This window comes from Chionomys nivalis, chromosome 5 (assembly GCF_950005125.1).
Source record: "Chionomys nivalis chromosome 5, mChiNiv1.1, whole genome shotgun sequence".
Taxonomy (NCBI): domain Eukaryota; kingdom Metazoa; phylum Chordata; class Mammalia; order Rodentia; family Cricetidae; genus Chionomys; species Chionomys nivalis.
Genome location: NC_080090.1, coordinates 47,615,007 through 47,630,743, shown reverse-complemented (window position 1 = coordinate 47,630,743; position 15,737 = coordinate 47,615,007). Strand labels below are relative to the sequence as shown.

The 15,737-nt window shown below is 49.9% G+C and overlaps 1 protein-coding gene across 2 annotated transcripts in view; it reads left to right on the top strand.

Annotated features, from left to right (window-relative positions):
• Positions 1–15,737, top strand: part of Ptprg (protein tyrosine phosphatase receptor type G) — a 683,229-nt gene that overhangs the window by 592,866 nt on the left and 74,626 nt on the right. For both annotated transcript variants that reach the window (XM_057769291.1, XM_057769290.1), the window contains exons 12-13: positions 379–1,150; positions 13,769–13,901. In XM_057769291.1, coding sequence (XP_057625274.1) covers positions 379–1,150; positions 13,769–13,901 — 905 coding nt within the window. The remainder of the gene's footprint in view (positions 1–378; positions 1,151–13,768; positions 13,902–15,737) is intronic.

The window sequence follows — 15,737 nt, the reverse complement described above, 5'->3', positions numbered from 1 at the left end:
TTCTTGCCCCCATCTTCGTATGCATGCACGTGCACAAATGGTGGACATCTGGCCATTCTGTGACTTTTTTGTTGCATATCTTTAAGGCACTTTTAATGTTTTAATATTTAATATTTCCCCATCTAGCCCAACCCTGAGCTTCATCAGTAAAAAGCTGAATTTAATACAGTAGTTAATGTCTTGATTCAAACTGATTATAAAGCCACTGAAATAAAACTTGGTTACCCTGGACTAGCCATGGTTAATTTATGAACACCTGTAGGATGATGGCTAAAATTCTGAGGTTTTGCAGAGGGGCCTCACTTTGGTTCTTGATTACTGATACTGCCTTGCTTTTTCCTTCACCGCCCTTCTCCACACCCTGGGTGGCCCTTTCAGCCGACAGCTTCTCCTGCCTCTTCAGCAGACATGGCCCCCATCAGCTCCGGCTCTTCTACTTGGACATCCTCTGGCATCCCCTTCTCATTTGTTTCCATGGCAACTGGGATGGGTCCTTCCTCCAGTGGCAGCCAGGCTACAGTGGCCTCTGTGGTTACCAGCACGCTCTTGGCAGGCCTGGGCTTCGGTGGTGGTGGCATCTCCTCCTTCCCCAGTACCGTGTGGCCCACACGCCTTCCTACTGCAGCCGCTGCCAGCAAGCAGGCGGGGAGGCCTGTCCTTGCCACTACTGAGGCCTTAGCTTCTCCCGGGCCTGATGGCGACTCAGCTCCTACCAAGGACAGCGAGGGTGCGGAGGAAGGGGAGAAGGAGGAGAAAAGTGAGAGTGAGGATGGAGAGCGGGAACATGAGGAGGAGGGGGAGAAGGACTCGGAGAGGAAGGAGAAGAGCGAGGCCACCCATACAGCGGAGGAGAGGAACCGGACTGCTCCTGCCCCCACACCTTCTTCCCCTCACAGGACTACAGAGGAGGGGGGACATCAGACTATACCTGGGCGTGGGCAGGACCACGCTGGCCCTGCAACAGACCAGCCAGGCCATGTTGTCCCGGGCTTGGATCCCAATGAGGACACAGCCACCCAAGTGCCCCCAACAGCCACAGAGGAACATTATTCAGGGAGTGATCCCAGGAGGCCCGAAATGCCATCGAAGAAACCTATGTCCCGAGGGGACCGATTTTCCGAGGACAGCAAATTCATCACTGTTAACCCAGGTAGGTGGTGCTCGTCCACATTTGAGGGTCCGTGAGCAAACTCGACCTATTTCTAAAAGTTGGGGGGCAGAGAGGTGAGGGGTGGGGGAGCAGGTAATAATATCTTTGGGATTGTGTGTATCCCTGGCGTGTCTGTGCCTGCAACCACACCTCCTTCTCTCATCCTGTAAGAAGCATTCTCTTTGCTGGAGTAAGTCTTTCTTTGTACTTCCACCTTTCCTTCAGAAGAACTCCACCCTAAACACCCAAGTGAAGAAAGTGGGCCCCGGTTTTGAGACATTTGGTCATTTCTGTTCTAGTCCTGGGTGCTGGTGGTGTGGGTAGCCAAGGAAAAGTAAATCACCTGCCTTGAAAGCCTGAAGTCTGAGCCCCCACACCCAGGTTTAAAGAGAAGCAAAGCATGGTGACATGCACTTGTAACCCCTGCGCTGGGGCGGGGGTGACAGAACCAGGCAGATTCCGGGGACTCAGTGGCCAGGTAGCCTAGCCTATTTTCAGTGTTCTGTGCCAGTGAGAAACGCTGTCTTAAAAAGCCAAGATAGGTGGCTCCCGAGGAACAGGGTCCAAGGTGGTTCTCGGGTCTTCACGTTCACATGCAGATGACACACAGGCGTGTACACATGTGGGCACACACATTCACACACGTGCCTGTGCCCACGCAGACATTCTTATTCCTTAGTCATTTATCAAACACAAACATGTCTATTTCTGGGTGGCCATCGTTGTGCCAGGCACTAGGCTGGATGTTCTGCCAGGGAAGCCCCTTGCCTGTGTCATGGAAAGATGATTGACAGCAGCTAGCTAGAGCGCATTCCGGGGAGTTAGGTAATGGGGACCTGGGAAAGCAAGCTGCTGAGATGGTTTTTATGTTGTTGGTTTTTTGTTTTGTTTTGTTTTGTTTTGTTTTGTTTTTTGGCAAGCCAGGAAAGAAACTACCCAACAGAGATGTTTGATTGTCAAAGAGTAATAGAAGAGACGGTCACAGTGTTGTGACTGATAATTCTGGGGAGGATGGAGACCCACCTCAGGTGAGGGAAGAGGACATGTCCAGTCCGGGGAGTCCATGGTCCTAGCCCAAGCGGTCCTCAGGCTGGCTGTCCTGCGTGGCTCCGTGAACTACCCATCCCTAGCTGGGAAAGCAGGCATGGCTGGTTCGGCCTCCACTTGCTGTGACACCGAAGGCAATGTTTTCCCTCGGTCACATGCTCAGACCTTAATGAGCCGTTGTGATGCCTGTGCCGGAGCCGTGGCATGAGGGGCTGTTCCTGTTGCAAGGGCTTCTCTTAATAAGAAACCCCTCGTGTTGCCAGACTGCAAGGCGTTTAGCAACAATGTTTTTTTCATTTAAGCTGTTGTGAAGTTATGAGTGCAAAGAAAAAAAAAAGGCAACTGGTAAATATTTATTTGCTTTTTCGCTCGTAAACATTAAAATTCATCTAAAGCTGAGATCTCGTATGTTAAGATACAACGTAGAATACATTTTCATGTTTTGAATTACTTTCCCCTTAAGGCTGCTGTGAACTAATCTCTTTCTAAGTAGGGGTCTCTCGTGGGTATCGTTCAACACGGGACAGTTTGGCAGCGAGGCTACAGTGGCCTTGTATAGATGAGGAGAGTGTATGGCCATTGATGAGACCATCCTTGTGCATTCCCTCTGAGAGGCTACGATGAACAAGTTGAATTTCTTGCATTTAAAGACAGCAAAGAGTATGGAGTCCCTTCCCATTGTGTGCCAGGCTCTCAAGTAGGCATTAAAGTGAGACCAATGATGGAGACGTCTCTTCTCCCAGGGGGCACATGCTCATAGGAGAGGTATATTGAGGAGATCCCGGCAAACAAATGCATTTAAACAGAGACCAGTGTGGGCAATCAGCCACTCACAGACACATGGGAGAACATTCTGGGCCGCTGGAGTGGCAGGTCTAGAGATCCTGAACTGGGAATGACCTTGGATGGGATGAGGTCCCTGTGGAGCAGGACCACAGAGAGGGAGGGGTGGTAGTAAGGATAGAGTCCAGACCCTGGGAAAGCCAAAGACATGAAGGCGCCTCGGCCATGCCGAGGGTTAGGTTTTAATTGAAATGGCAAACCCGGGGAGTCGATGCTAACAAGAGAAGTTGCTCGTGTGATTGGCTTTTTCTCAAGAACACTTACTTATGCACGGAAATGGTAGTGGCCATGTGGCCAGGTGGCTTGGGCCGATGAGTTTCCTCTTTAAGACAAGGGATGGAGCTGAACTGAGTGGACTCAGCCTGTTTCTAAAAACAGTGCCTGCTATGTGCTTGAATTAGGAGCTGGTCATCGCTTGGGAAGCTGCAAGGCTGGCTCCAAGACTGATTCTGGTAAGAGGAAGCCAGAGGTGGACCTCATACTTCAGGAAAGGGGAGAAAGACAAGCGAACCCTGGGATCCCCAAACCCAGCTTCCGGCCCCTTCCATCCCAGCATCAGAAAGCATTTATAGCTTGGCAGAAATGGCTTTTGGCTAAGCTCGACGCCCTCATTCAGTTGACCCTCAAGTGAGTTTGTGCCCAGTGACCTTGTCTGCCAAGGGCAGGTCATGAGAAATCCCCCAGTCAGTGCAGAGATAGTGCTGATAAAGCTGCCTTTTTTTTTCTTTGCAGGGGAGGGAGGAGAGGTTTGGAGACAGGTTTCTCTGTGCAGCCCTGACTGTCCTGGAACTTACTCTGTGACCAGGCTGGCTTCCAACACAGGTTCCCTTACCTCTGCCTCCTGAGTGCTGGAATTAAAGGTGTTTGTGCATCACCACTGCCCAGCAAAGTTATTGGGACGCTCCAGAGGAGTTCAGCCTGTCCGCTGTGCACAGACGACACGTGAATTTGTGGAAGTCACCTGTCCTGTTAGCGCTAAGGCGGGCTGCCAGCAGCCAAATGCCACATCACAGTGGGGGCTCTGAGGGGGAGGCGCGAGTGGATCTATTTTGCAATCTGAATGAACATTAAAGAGCGGTTCCCGCTATCTGACGTTAAAATGACCTGCGGGAGTTTGATAATGTAGCTAAATCAACAGGGTGCTTGTTTATCATGCAGAAAGCCCCAGTTCTAACCCTCGGAACTGCATACATCTGCTATGGTAGCACATACCTGTAATCCCAGCACTGCATACATTGACATGGTAGCACATACCTGTAATCCCAGCACTGCATACATCCAGCATAGTAGCACATACCTGTAATCCCAGCACTGCATACATCTGATATGGTAGCATACACCTGTAATCCCAGAACTCAGAGGGCCAGGCAAGAAGATCTGAAGTTCAAGGCCAGACTGGGATAAATGAGACTGTCCAGGAACGCTCCTCTGCCCTGTCATCTCTGTAGTCAGAACAGCAAGGCTCATTTCTCCCTAAAACCACAGATCATGTTCTGAATTTCTGGGGATTTGAATTTGGAAGTGGTTCTGGGTTGAAATCATGAGTTGAAAAACCTTGAGGAGGAAAAAAAACCACGTATTAAATAATGTTCATAAGCCAGGGTTCTCAGCTCTCTGGTTCACTCTTACGGCACATATAGCCATGGATAGGATATCAGTGAGTGGCTGTGACTGTATGCCAGACAGTTTTGTTCCTAAAAACAGGTGGGGGGCCTGATTTGGCTCACACTCTGACTTTCTCCAGCCTCTGTTATAAAATAAAAAAAAAATAGTGTATGTCTGTTGTTTAATGAAGGATTTGAATAACCAGAGGAGAAACCAGCAAAGCCTCATCAGTGTGTAGTGTCCACGATCTTATGTTGTCTCCATTCATCCTGCCGTGTCCCCCATCTGCTCTTCTAGCTTGGGTTTGGTTTTGTTTTTAAATGAAATAACCATCGTTTATATGTGAGTGGCAATTGATCTGAGAGACTTTGGGTATATGTTTGTTTGTTCCACAGTTAAGTTTTCTTCCCATGAAGTAAAAAAGTCATTGAATCAATCTTGAGTATCTTTGAAAAGTCAGTGCCCACAGTTAGCAGAGTATGTTGCACACCAGCCAGTATCCCCGAAAGGCTCGCTTAGATTCCTTCCATGATGCTGACATCACGGCCTTGCTGAAATTCTTCTGTGGAAGTAGTGGCAAACTCAAACACAGAATCAGACGAGAGGAAAGGACCAGCTCTCACACATCACAGAGTGTCGAGGGCAGTAGCCAGCTCTAGAGTCCTTACCGTTTCTCAGTATGGCCGTCCCAGCTCCCACTGTTGCCATTGGAAACTCACTGTGAGTCAGAAATCCTAGTTTTTGTGCGGAGTATCCCACTTTTTAAATTGTAAAAACAATTTGCTTTGACATATTCCCAACTAAATGTGGCCCCAGGCCAGGTAGGAATGCTCCACATTTATCCACGACTGGAATGGTGGCTGCTGTCCTTGGGCACTGTAGAGACAGTGGTCTTGCTGTCTGGAGGTGTGTGTGTGTGTGGTGTGTCTTTCAAACCTTTTCCTAGCATTCTGTAGCGCCCAGGCCTCCTAAGGATCAGTGCTACATGGACATCTAGCCTGTGAGTCCTCATTTTAGGGGCATAGCCCGCAAAGTGGAGGCAGATTTGAAGTCAGCCGACATAGTCCCTGGGCAGTGTGCGCCAGTATAAATATCTCAGAGTGCATGCCACCTGTGAGTTCATCATTGAGGGCAGCACTTGTCTGTTTGCCTCCTTAGGTGAGGGATGCAATGTTTTCCAAGTCACACCCTGCATAGACTCTCCTTCCTTCCTCTTCACGTCTGTCTCAAGCGGGGTGATGAAGATGATGGTCTGGGTCGGGGTGGCAAATGAAAAACTTCAGGAAACATCGGATGTGGCCTGGTGTTAGGTGGCCCATGAGCTGTGAATGCTAAAGAGCGACCTAGGTGCTTCCTGCCTGGCTGCTCCGCTCTAAGATGAGCCACAGTGGAGGATGCTGAGACCCAGACACCTCGCTCCTTTGAAGAAGTGTAGAAAACCTTTAGTTCTAAGGGACCCAATGTTATAAAGCTAGTTATTGAAACAACATGTTGGGTTCACGCTTGCTCCCTGTGCTGAGGACACTTGCCCGTCACTTATCCTAAGACATTCCCTTGACGGCTTTGCTGTCATGATTACCACCAAGGTTTGGAAGGGTAAAGGAGCATGTCCAGGGCCCAAGACGGGCTTTGTTGATCCGAGGTGCGCGGAGTCGTCTCTGTCATGCTCCAGGGCTCCTGTGGACTCTGGTGCTTCTCTCCGGACTGCAGGAGGAGTAGACGTGAACATCATAAAGAGCCTTCCTCTGAAGCTGCCCGTTTTCCATTCGAAAACGGTCTCACTCAGGTGTTTTGCCCCTCCCTGCAGGGCCATGGAAACTGTTGTGATTGTCATGACAGGGAGCGTTCCTAGGATCTGTTAGGAAAGGGCCAGGGAATAGCACACACACTGCCCCACAGCGAGCAAATATCTGGCCCTAAGTCAACATGCCAAAGCTCACAGACCTGACTTGTGGTGTTCATATCAAGTTTCCCTGAAGGAAGGTTACTTAGGGAGGAGGCAGGAAAGTCACTGATCTAAAGGCAGAAAGCCGGTAACATGGCTCAGGCACTAACAGTGCCTGCTGTAAGTCCACTTCCATCCCAGAACACAAGTAGAAGAAAACCAACTCCTACAAGTTGTCCTCTGACCTTCACGCTTACACGTGAGTGCGCATGCACTCTGTGCAAGCACACGTACATACACATAAACACATGCACCATAAGTGTAATATTTTCAAAAAAAAAATTAGTCTCACAGCAAGCTCTCCAGACTAAAGAAGTCAGGAATATAGTACTGAGATCTCTGTAGGTTAGGGCCTATGAGTGCACTTCATTTAAAGGAGCATGTCCAGGGCCCAAGACGGGCTTTGTTGATCCGAGGTGCGCGGAGTCGTCTCTGTCATGCTCCAGGGCTCCTGTGGACTCTGGTGCTTCTCTCCGGACTGCAGGAGGAGTAGACGTGAACATCATAAAGAGCCTTCCTCTGAAGCTGCCCGTTTTCCATTCGAAAACGGTCTCACTCACTGGGGAGATGTCACAAGCAGTCTTCCACCAAGGCTAGCGAGACTGGCCACTGGTCTGCTTCCTTCTGTGAGCTATAGTCTGTGCGTCTCTGCCATTTTCCTGAGTGTCGTGCTAAGAACCGGCTCTCTGTAGCAGGGTTCAGGATGCCAGACATGGTTGTTTCCTCTCAGAAGTGTTGGATCCTCAAAATTTGCTCCTCCCCATACTCCATGTGATCTTTGAACTCGGCAAGTTTGTGTAGCTCTTCATGCAAAAAACCAGACCCTAAGAAGGAGGTTGGAGTCAGGAACTGGGGTCGGAGTAGGGGCAGGATGTTTGATGTAAGGTTGTATATGGCTTCTGTCTACACCCAGCTTCAGGACCGCATGGTGGTTCTGGTGACCTCCCTTTAGTCTTTGATGGGTATTCCAGTTGCTTCCATGTCTTGGCTATTGTGTAAACAGTATGGCTGCAATGCACACGATGGCTCAAGCGTCTCTGGTCGCAATCTGGTGGGCCAGGACTAACTCTAATTGTGAAGCTTTGAGTCAGATTGGGAACGATTAAACATCCTCGACATCCAAGAGCTCCCGGAGCTGACAGTTCATCCTTCGATAGTCGAGGTCTGGTACAGCAGGCCTGTGTGGAGTGGGGAGGGATCTTTGTTCATGAAAACTCTGGGCATGGGTACAAGTAGAGACAAATGGTACTCTAGTATGGTTTACACATGCCACTGGGTCACAGAGCCAGGCCCTGTTAAGGCAGACTACATGGGCACGTGCACATGGCGTGTGCTTCAAAGAGATGAGCAGTTGGGTCTCTGGAACAGTAATGAAAGTAACCTCAAGGTTACCAGGAAGATAACCTGGAAGATAAAGAAAAATCTCATGGGCTTGTAAAAGACGTTACTGTTCCATAGTATTTTAAATAATAATGCATTAGTAAAAGTGTGGAGAAATGGAAATATTTTTAACAGTCTTCGAGGGAAGATAAATAGACAGTTGTTAGGAGAAACAGTGGAGATTGTTGTTTGAAAAATTGGACCTAGAATGACCGTAGACTCGATAATCCCAGTTCCCAGAAGCAGCTTGAGGAGGTATCTGCACGTGTGGGTTTTAACCCCATTGGTCACAGGACAGACAGCCATGGAAGCAACTGGGATTCGCATCAATGAAGGAAAAAGGAAGGAAGGAAGTGCAACATTGCCTAGCCTTGGAAAGGAAACCCAGGGGGTGGGAAGGGGGACAGAAGGGAGCCAAAGAAAACCCTGACCCACACATACCCTGGATAAGCCTTGGAGTACATTATGCTAAGTGAAATAAGCTGTCACTAATACAGCTCCTGTGTGGGTCCTATGGAAGATCCCAGACCTGCCAATTCTATGTGGAACAGAGACTGAAGAGCAGGAATTAACTTACCAAGCACAGTTTCCTCTTTGTAAGATCAAAATGTTGGGGAGATGAGCTTCCCAACAGTGTTGACATGTAGCACTACTTATATACTTACATATACTTAGAAATGCTTAAGATGGTAAATTTTACGTTATGTATGTACACACTCACATACACACACACACACACACACACCAGCCGCAGCCACCTTTCTTCACAATGAGTGGTGTTTAATGAGGGTGTCACTCAGAACAGCTATAGCCAAGTCACCCATGACGAGAGCGGGCTGTATGTTGTTGACGGTGCAAACCCCTCTTCCACGTCTCTCCCTGACAAAGGAACCCTTTTCTCCATCTGGGCGGTGCCCTCAGGAGGGACCTGGTCCTAGTTGTAAGGGCACCAGAGTTCCTGATCGTGGCTGGAGCTGAGCCCTTCCTCGAGGCAGGAAGCCCTTCAGCTGGGTCCATCTGATGCTCTCCGCCTGCCGCATGTACAGTACATTGTGCTCGGGTTTTTTATTTGCTTCTACTGGGATGCGAGCCAAGCCAGTAAAAGGCAAACAGCATTAATTCAGTGATGACATATGCCACTGAAAACTGTTTTTCTTTTCTTTTTTTGAATTTTTTTTTAACAGAACGAAGGCACTGTACTCAATTGCTGCTGGATGCAGGGATGAAGATGGAGAGGAGGGAGGTATTTGCGCTTCCCCTCCCTCTCTTCTTCAGATGCCCAGAGCCAGTTAGCCAGTTGGTTCTGAAGCAAGTCCATCCACTGAGCCTGAGACTGCATCAGGCGGGATGAGTGGCGCTAGCCGCTAGTGTACCTGGTCAAAAGCAGCTCTGTGAGCATGCAAGGTGAACACTGGACAGTTTCTGTCCTTGGAACAGCCCACACCTGCAGTCACTTGGGTCCCTTCTGGAAACTCCTCAATGAGTTTTGAACAAGGAGCCCCAGGATTTCATTTGCATTTGACCAGCGAATTATCCAGGCGTAATTTAGAGTCAGCTTTACCTAGGTAATCTGTGTAATCCCTGTTACCACCTGCTTTCCTCTGATAGAGGAAGGGCCAGGCTCTGTGGCTGCCAGTCATTTTACTCAAAGCCACACACAAACCTGTCAGCTTGTAGCCAGCTCCACCCGATCGGAGGCCTAGGAGCTTGCGGTCAGATATACTGCCTCGGTTGAACCAAAGTTGTATACAAGGGTCTTTAAGACTTGCTTTCTGCAGTGTAAGTTCGTTACCGCCAGTCAACTATTGTCCAAACAAAATGAAAGGGAATTCTAGAGTTTAACAATTACGGATAGGCAGACCAGGTTGCCCTTAAAATCACAGAGCACTGTTGCCGCTGCCTCCCACATGCTGGAAGGAAAGGCAGGCACTACCATGCCCTGCGGTTATGAGAATATTGAAGAAATGTCACACTGTCTAACTCCGTGCTGCCTAGAGAGTGAATCCTCTCTGCGTCCTGACTGTATTCACACCTAACACACGTACTAGTTGCTTAGTTAGCAGATTGACTCTGCCCATATCATGGTTTGCATTTTGAAAACTAAGAAATGAGAAAATTTTTAAAAAATAAGAAAAAGCTGTCATCCCAGGATGTTCTGATTGCCCTATTTTACTGTTATTCATATTTTACTCTACTCCATGAGTTAGACTTCATCATAAACTTTATGTGTAGGAAAAACAGCCACATAGATAGGCGTGCACTGTGTGTGTCCTTAGGCAGCCACTGGGGGCCTGAACAGACTGTGATTCCTTGTCTCCAGAGGCACACAGAAGGTTTGGGGGACCAAGTAACAGCCTGTGTGGGATGCTGTGTGTTCTTAGTAGCTCCTAGCAACTCATTCTTCCCCTAGAGTCACAGACCGAGTCAACACCTGGACAACTGTCTTTCTGGAGTAGAAAGAAAGTGGTTGGTCTCGCCTTGAGGCCAGCCTTGAGGCTTCAGCATTTGACCCGTGACTTGTGATAGGCAGACTGTTCGAGACGTGTACTTCTGAAGTGCCATGTGCGCACACACTCAGGGAGGAGTCAGATTCAGCAACCATCCAGGGAGTGTTCATTCCCATTCCCTTAGGGGCTGGGCTGTTGCTGAGGAAGAGCTCAGTGATGGGACTGTTGAGGGGACGCTCATAGTTCAGATGGTAGGAGTGATGGTCCCAGTGATGTTAGGAGGGATGCAGTGATGGGGACAGGCACAACAGCCAATGGTAGCCAGGAGAAATACCAGGCAGCATTCCAAACGTTGTGTGTGTTCTTACTCCACAACGCAGGGGCCAGTATTATCACCACCTTTTACAGAGGGGGGAAACTGAGTCATAGAGAACTTAACAAGAGTAATTATTAACAGTACCTCACTTATCCAGGGTTACTCACAAATGGAGATGGTAGACTGTCTCTACATTTGCCTGGCATTGGAACTCTTCTGGGCATTCTGCACACATCTTCTGAATGAGTGTCTCTGTGTTAGTTAAGGTTCTCTGAAGACACGGGACCGAAAGGACGAATCTATGTATGTAAAAACTGGATCTATTAGAGCGGCTTGCCGGCTATGGTCCGAATTATCCCACCATGGCTGTCTCCTTACAGAAAGTCCAGAAGGCTGAATGTCTCAGCTGGTCTTCAGTGTATACTGGGGTCCTGAAGGTCTAGGCTCTAATGCCAGTTAAGGGATGAACTTGCTGGCAAGGAGAGGCAAGGAGAGGATAAACAGACAAAGAGCAAGTGATTCCCTCCTCTGTGTCCTTTATATCGGCTGCCACCAGAAGGTGTGTCCCAGATTTAAGGTGGATCTTTCCACCTCAAACGATCCAGATCAAGGGTAAAGGTCAGATCTTCCCACTTGAAATGTGGGTCTCAGTCAGGTAGACATGGCTACAGTTCAGCAGCGCTGGCTGGTTGAACACTCCCCCTATACTCTCTGGGCAGGAACCCAGGGTTCAGGAGAGGAACAGATTGAAAATTTCACAGGAAATGGCATCCCCTTCCAGGCCCTTGATGGACAAGAGAAGACAGTGCCATGAAGTTGGCAGCGAGACTGACTGTCTCGCATCCCATTTTGAAATCTAGTCCATCCCTGAGTTAGGTGTTTAAAGAAAGCCTGCCATAGGCAAGGATTGAAATCAAGAGGTGTCGGGATGCAAGGGTCTGCCGGCTGAGGTCTCCTGCATGACAGACACTGCCTTAGGGGACAGTGTCACACAGCACCACACAATGCTAGGAAGAAGTGGCTCAGCCCAGCTCTACCAAAGCTGGCTATGGATTCGAGGACTTACCCTGTCAGACATTGAGGAGCCCCTCGCCACCACCCTGTGTGGCCGTGGGACTCTGTGAAAACTGGGTACAAACCTGGGTCGTCTTGTGAAGGCTGAGGAAGCGGTGGACAGAAACACCAACATAGATCCACACTCAGTTTCAGGGACAGTAGTGTGCCACCGATCCTCACAGCCACCGCTACTCCTGTGTCCCCCCTAAAGCCAAGAAAATTCTAGAGTGGTCTTACAGGTTTTAGAATGGCGGCAATACCAGTGACCATTGAGAACTGATTATTGGGGGACCACAGGCAAGAATCCACAAAAGGCTTTGAGCACCCCCAGTTCCTGAGGGTTTCCCAGGGTAAAAGCAGAGCTGAAGGGTCATGTGGCCTCTGTGGCCACCGTCCTGACTTTCCTCCCGTTAGCAGGACCTCCGGGTCTTTGAGATGCCCCCACCAGCAGCCAGATAATTGTCTGGCTGAACTGACCTCTGTTGGAACCCTGCCAAATTGTTCTCATTTGCGCCGCTGGCTCCTCAGGTCGCTGCTTTGCACTTAAGGCAGTGTGTGGAGCGTGAAGGTCTGCCTTGTACTGTGAGGACTAAAGTCTGTGACCTTCACTCAGCCTCTGAGACCCCGGTTGATTGACTTCTACTTTTCCATCCTCGTCCCCCCATACTTACGCTCCCCAAATCACATGGCCTCTGTTCCGAGCACACTCGCCTGGCTAACTTCTCTTCACCCTGTAGTTCTTACTCTGAACCTCACTCCCCTGGGACGGTGAGAGAACCGGCCTGAGCCCTTGTACTTCCTGCCCCCACACCATGTTAACTGCGCTGTGATCAGCTCTTCAGAGGTCGACCTCCTAACTGGTCCTCCCGGCAAAGGCTGCTCCTAGGTGAGCCACTGCATTGCCACCCTGCCCTCTGGAAGTGTGTCTTCAGGGAAGTGGTGGATCCAGAAGGCATTCCAGAACGCTGAGAGGCTTCCAGAGGCTTGAATCGGTCGGGGTTGCTGCCTGTCTGTCCTTTCTTCAGTGAGCTGGGGAGCACCTGGGCAGCCCCTGCTTCAGGAGCCTAAAACTAACCGCGGAGGAAATGCAGCAAAATGCATTGGATCACACAGGAGCACACCTCGAGGCCGGGAGTCTTGCCTCTTTAAATATCTGCTCCCAAGGCCTATTTTCTCTTGTTTGCTTGACCCATCTCCCCTCCCTGAAAACACAGCTTGATTGGCCCTGCTTTTAGTTCGTGTTGCCAGGGGATACTTCTGGGCTGGCAGTGTCCTGGCCTCTTTTTTTTACCAACCAGGTGGGATCCTTGCTGTTCCTAAAACAGCTGTTGGGCAGCCCTGGAGTGTTGGGTCTTCCCTCAGAGGTCAGAGTTAATCCTGTCGCTCACTGACTCTGTGCATCTGGCCTGCTCTGGGCTGTATCTCTGTCTCACTTGCATCCCTAGCCCTTCCCCGGCATCTGCCCCGTAGTTCAGGGGAGACTCGGCTGTCCTTCTAAGGCTTCTGGGGATAACGTATGCTGGAAGAAAGAACTGCTGGGTAAGAACTATTGGGTGGCCAGGGTGAACAACCCTGGTTGCAGGTTTGCCACGTAGTTTAGAGGCAGGAGTGTGTGTGCTGTGATCTGGGGGAAGCTAATTCCTTATCCTCTCTTCTCTTCCTTTCTGAGCCCCAAGTGCTATTTCTGAGTGCACCCGAAGTTCTCTCTGGGTGGAGAGCGTCCTTGGAGTGAAGCTGAAGTCTGTCTTCCACAGAGCTCTCCTAACACATCTCCTTTAAGCTCACAAGCAGATCAATCCTACCGGCCACTAAAGAGTACCCCACCTGCAGAAGAGTGGATGAGGACAGCCATCTGCCCTTCTTGCCCTGTGGTGGCTCAGAGTGGCAAGGGCTCGGCTCTCCCTGGAACAGAGCTCAGCATCATGTCTTGCCTGCTGGCTTGTCACATCTGTCCCCTGACTGGCTTATTTCTCTCGCAGCTGAGAAGAACACCTCCGGAATGATAAGCCGCCCCTCCCCAGGAAGGATGGAGTGGATCATCCCCCTGATCGTGGTCTCGGCCTTGACCTTCGTGTGCCTGGTCCTTCTCATCGCTGTGCTTGTGTACTGGAGGTGAGTGAGCAGGGGGGCTGCCAGGTATTTACCCCTGGGGAGTTAAACACCGGGCCTCTGTCTTCAGAGGGCTGAAGCAGCAAGCGGTTGTGAATCTCGTGTCTCTGACTGACCTGGAGACTTTTTTTTATTTTGGTCTCGGAACGATGGCACAGGCCAGCACTGCATCCGAGGTCCAAGCATCTGTGGTAAACTCCACCCACCCGAGAACCCGGGAGGTCTCTACTCACACCCCAGCTCTGCCCCCCGCTGGGTGCAGGCCCCCTTTTCTGTTTTGAATTTTAGTTATCCACACCTAAGAAGGAGCGGGCAGATTCCACAGGCTTCTGGACTCTCTCAGACCATGCCTTCACCTTGCAGTGTTTTCTCGGTACATTAAGTAGCTTTTGTCTTTAAAGTATTTCGTAGCCTTTTGGTGAGAAGGAAATTGGGTGATGGCAAGCAGTTCCTAGGTCATGTGGCATTAGGTATGGGGGAGGTAGGCTTGTCGGCTTATGGCCAGCCTTCCGTTGTCACTGCTCTAGAGAGCTCTCACTGTGTCCCCCAAGGAGCCAGCTTAGAGCCTTCTCAGAGTTTTCAGGTAAAGTCCCAGCTACTTCAGTGGAACAAGTCAGCTAAACTAGGCGGTGGACCAGGCGGCCTTCATCACTGGTGACAGGGTTTAGCGGTGCGCTCCTTAGTTTTTCTCAGCTTGATCCAAACTAGGCGAGTCACCTGGAAAGAAGGAGCCTCAGGTAAGGCGTTGCCTCCGTTAGACTGGCCTGTTGGTGTGTTTGGGGGGGGGCATTTTTTTTACTGCCGATTGATGTAGACAGGCCTAGCCCCACTATGCCATCTCTGGGCAGACGGACCTGGCTGTAGAAGATGAATAGCTGAGAAAAAAGCCAGGGTGGAAAAGGGTGGGTAAGTCGGTGCTCAGCTGTCCTCCCTGGTTCCCACCTTGGCTCAGCTTTAGTTCCCGCCCTCATTTCCCTCAGTGATGCCTCCAGTAGAGATATTCAGTAAACCAAGCAAACCCTCCCCACCCACCAAGTTGCTTTTGGTCATGGTGATCTTCACAGCCATCGAAAGCAAACTAGGGTACCAGCATAATGGTTCATTTTGATCATCCACTTGGTTGTATTAAATGCTTAGGAAAGAGCCACCCTGAAAGTGGGCAGCACTACCCGAGGGGCTGGCATCCAGCCTGAACACAGAGAGGGAGAGGGGAAAGCTGGCGGAGTGCTCGAATTCCGTTCTCTACTGATTGGTGGAGAGGAAGTCGATTTATGTCCCTGCTACCACATCTTTCCTGCAGTGAAAGACGACATTCAAACTGAGAGCCCAAATAATCTTTCCTTCCCAAAGCTGAGTCTGGCCTTGTTGCTCATGGCAACCAGGAAGGGAACAAAAGAGCCCGTGGCCCCAGGTATAGCTCAGTTCCTTCTCATCTTCTTCCCATCAGTTCTCTCATGTTTGAGTCACGGCATCTTGTTGAGACAAAGCAACAGCATCAATCAGTGGCTCAGCCCTCGTGGCCTTAAAAAAGCAGTGAGAATCAGTGGTTCAACCCTTGGGGCCTTAAAGCAACAGTGAGAATCAGTGGCACAGCCTTCGTGGCCTTAAAGCAGCAGTGAGAATCAATGGTTCAACCCTCGTGGCCTTAAAGCAATAGAGAGTATCAGTGGCTTAACCTTTGTGAACTTAAAGCAATGTCAAAAATCAGTGATTCAACCCTTGTGGCCTTAAAGCAGCAGTGAGAATCAATGGCTCAACACTTGTGGCCTTCTGCTGTGGTGGAGACAGGCAAGAAAGCAGCTCTAAGACATTCCTCAGAGAGCACCGTGTGTGAGCTGG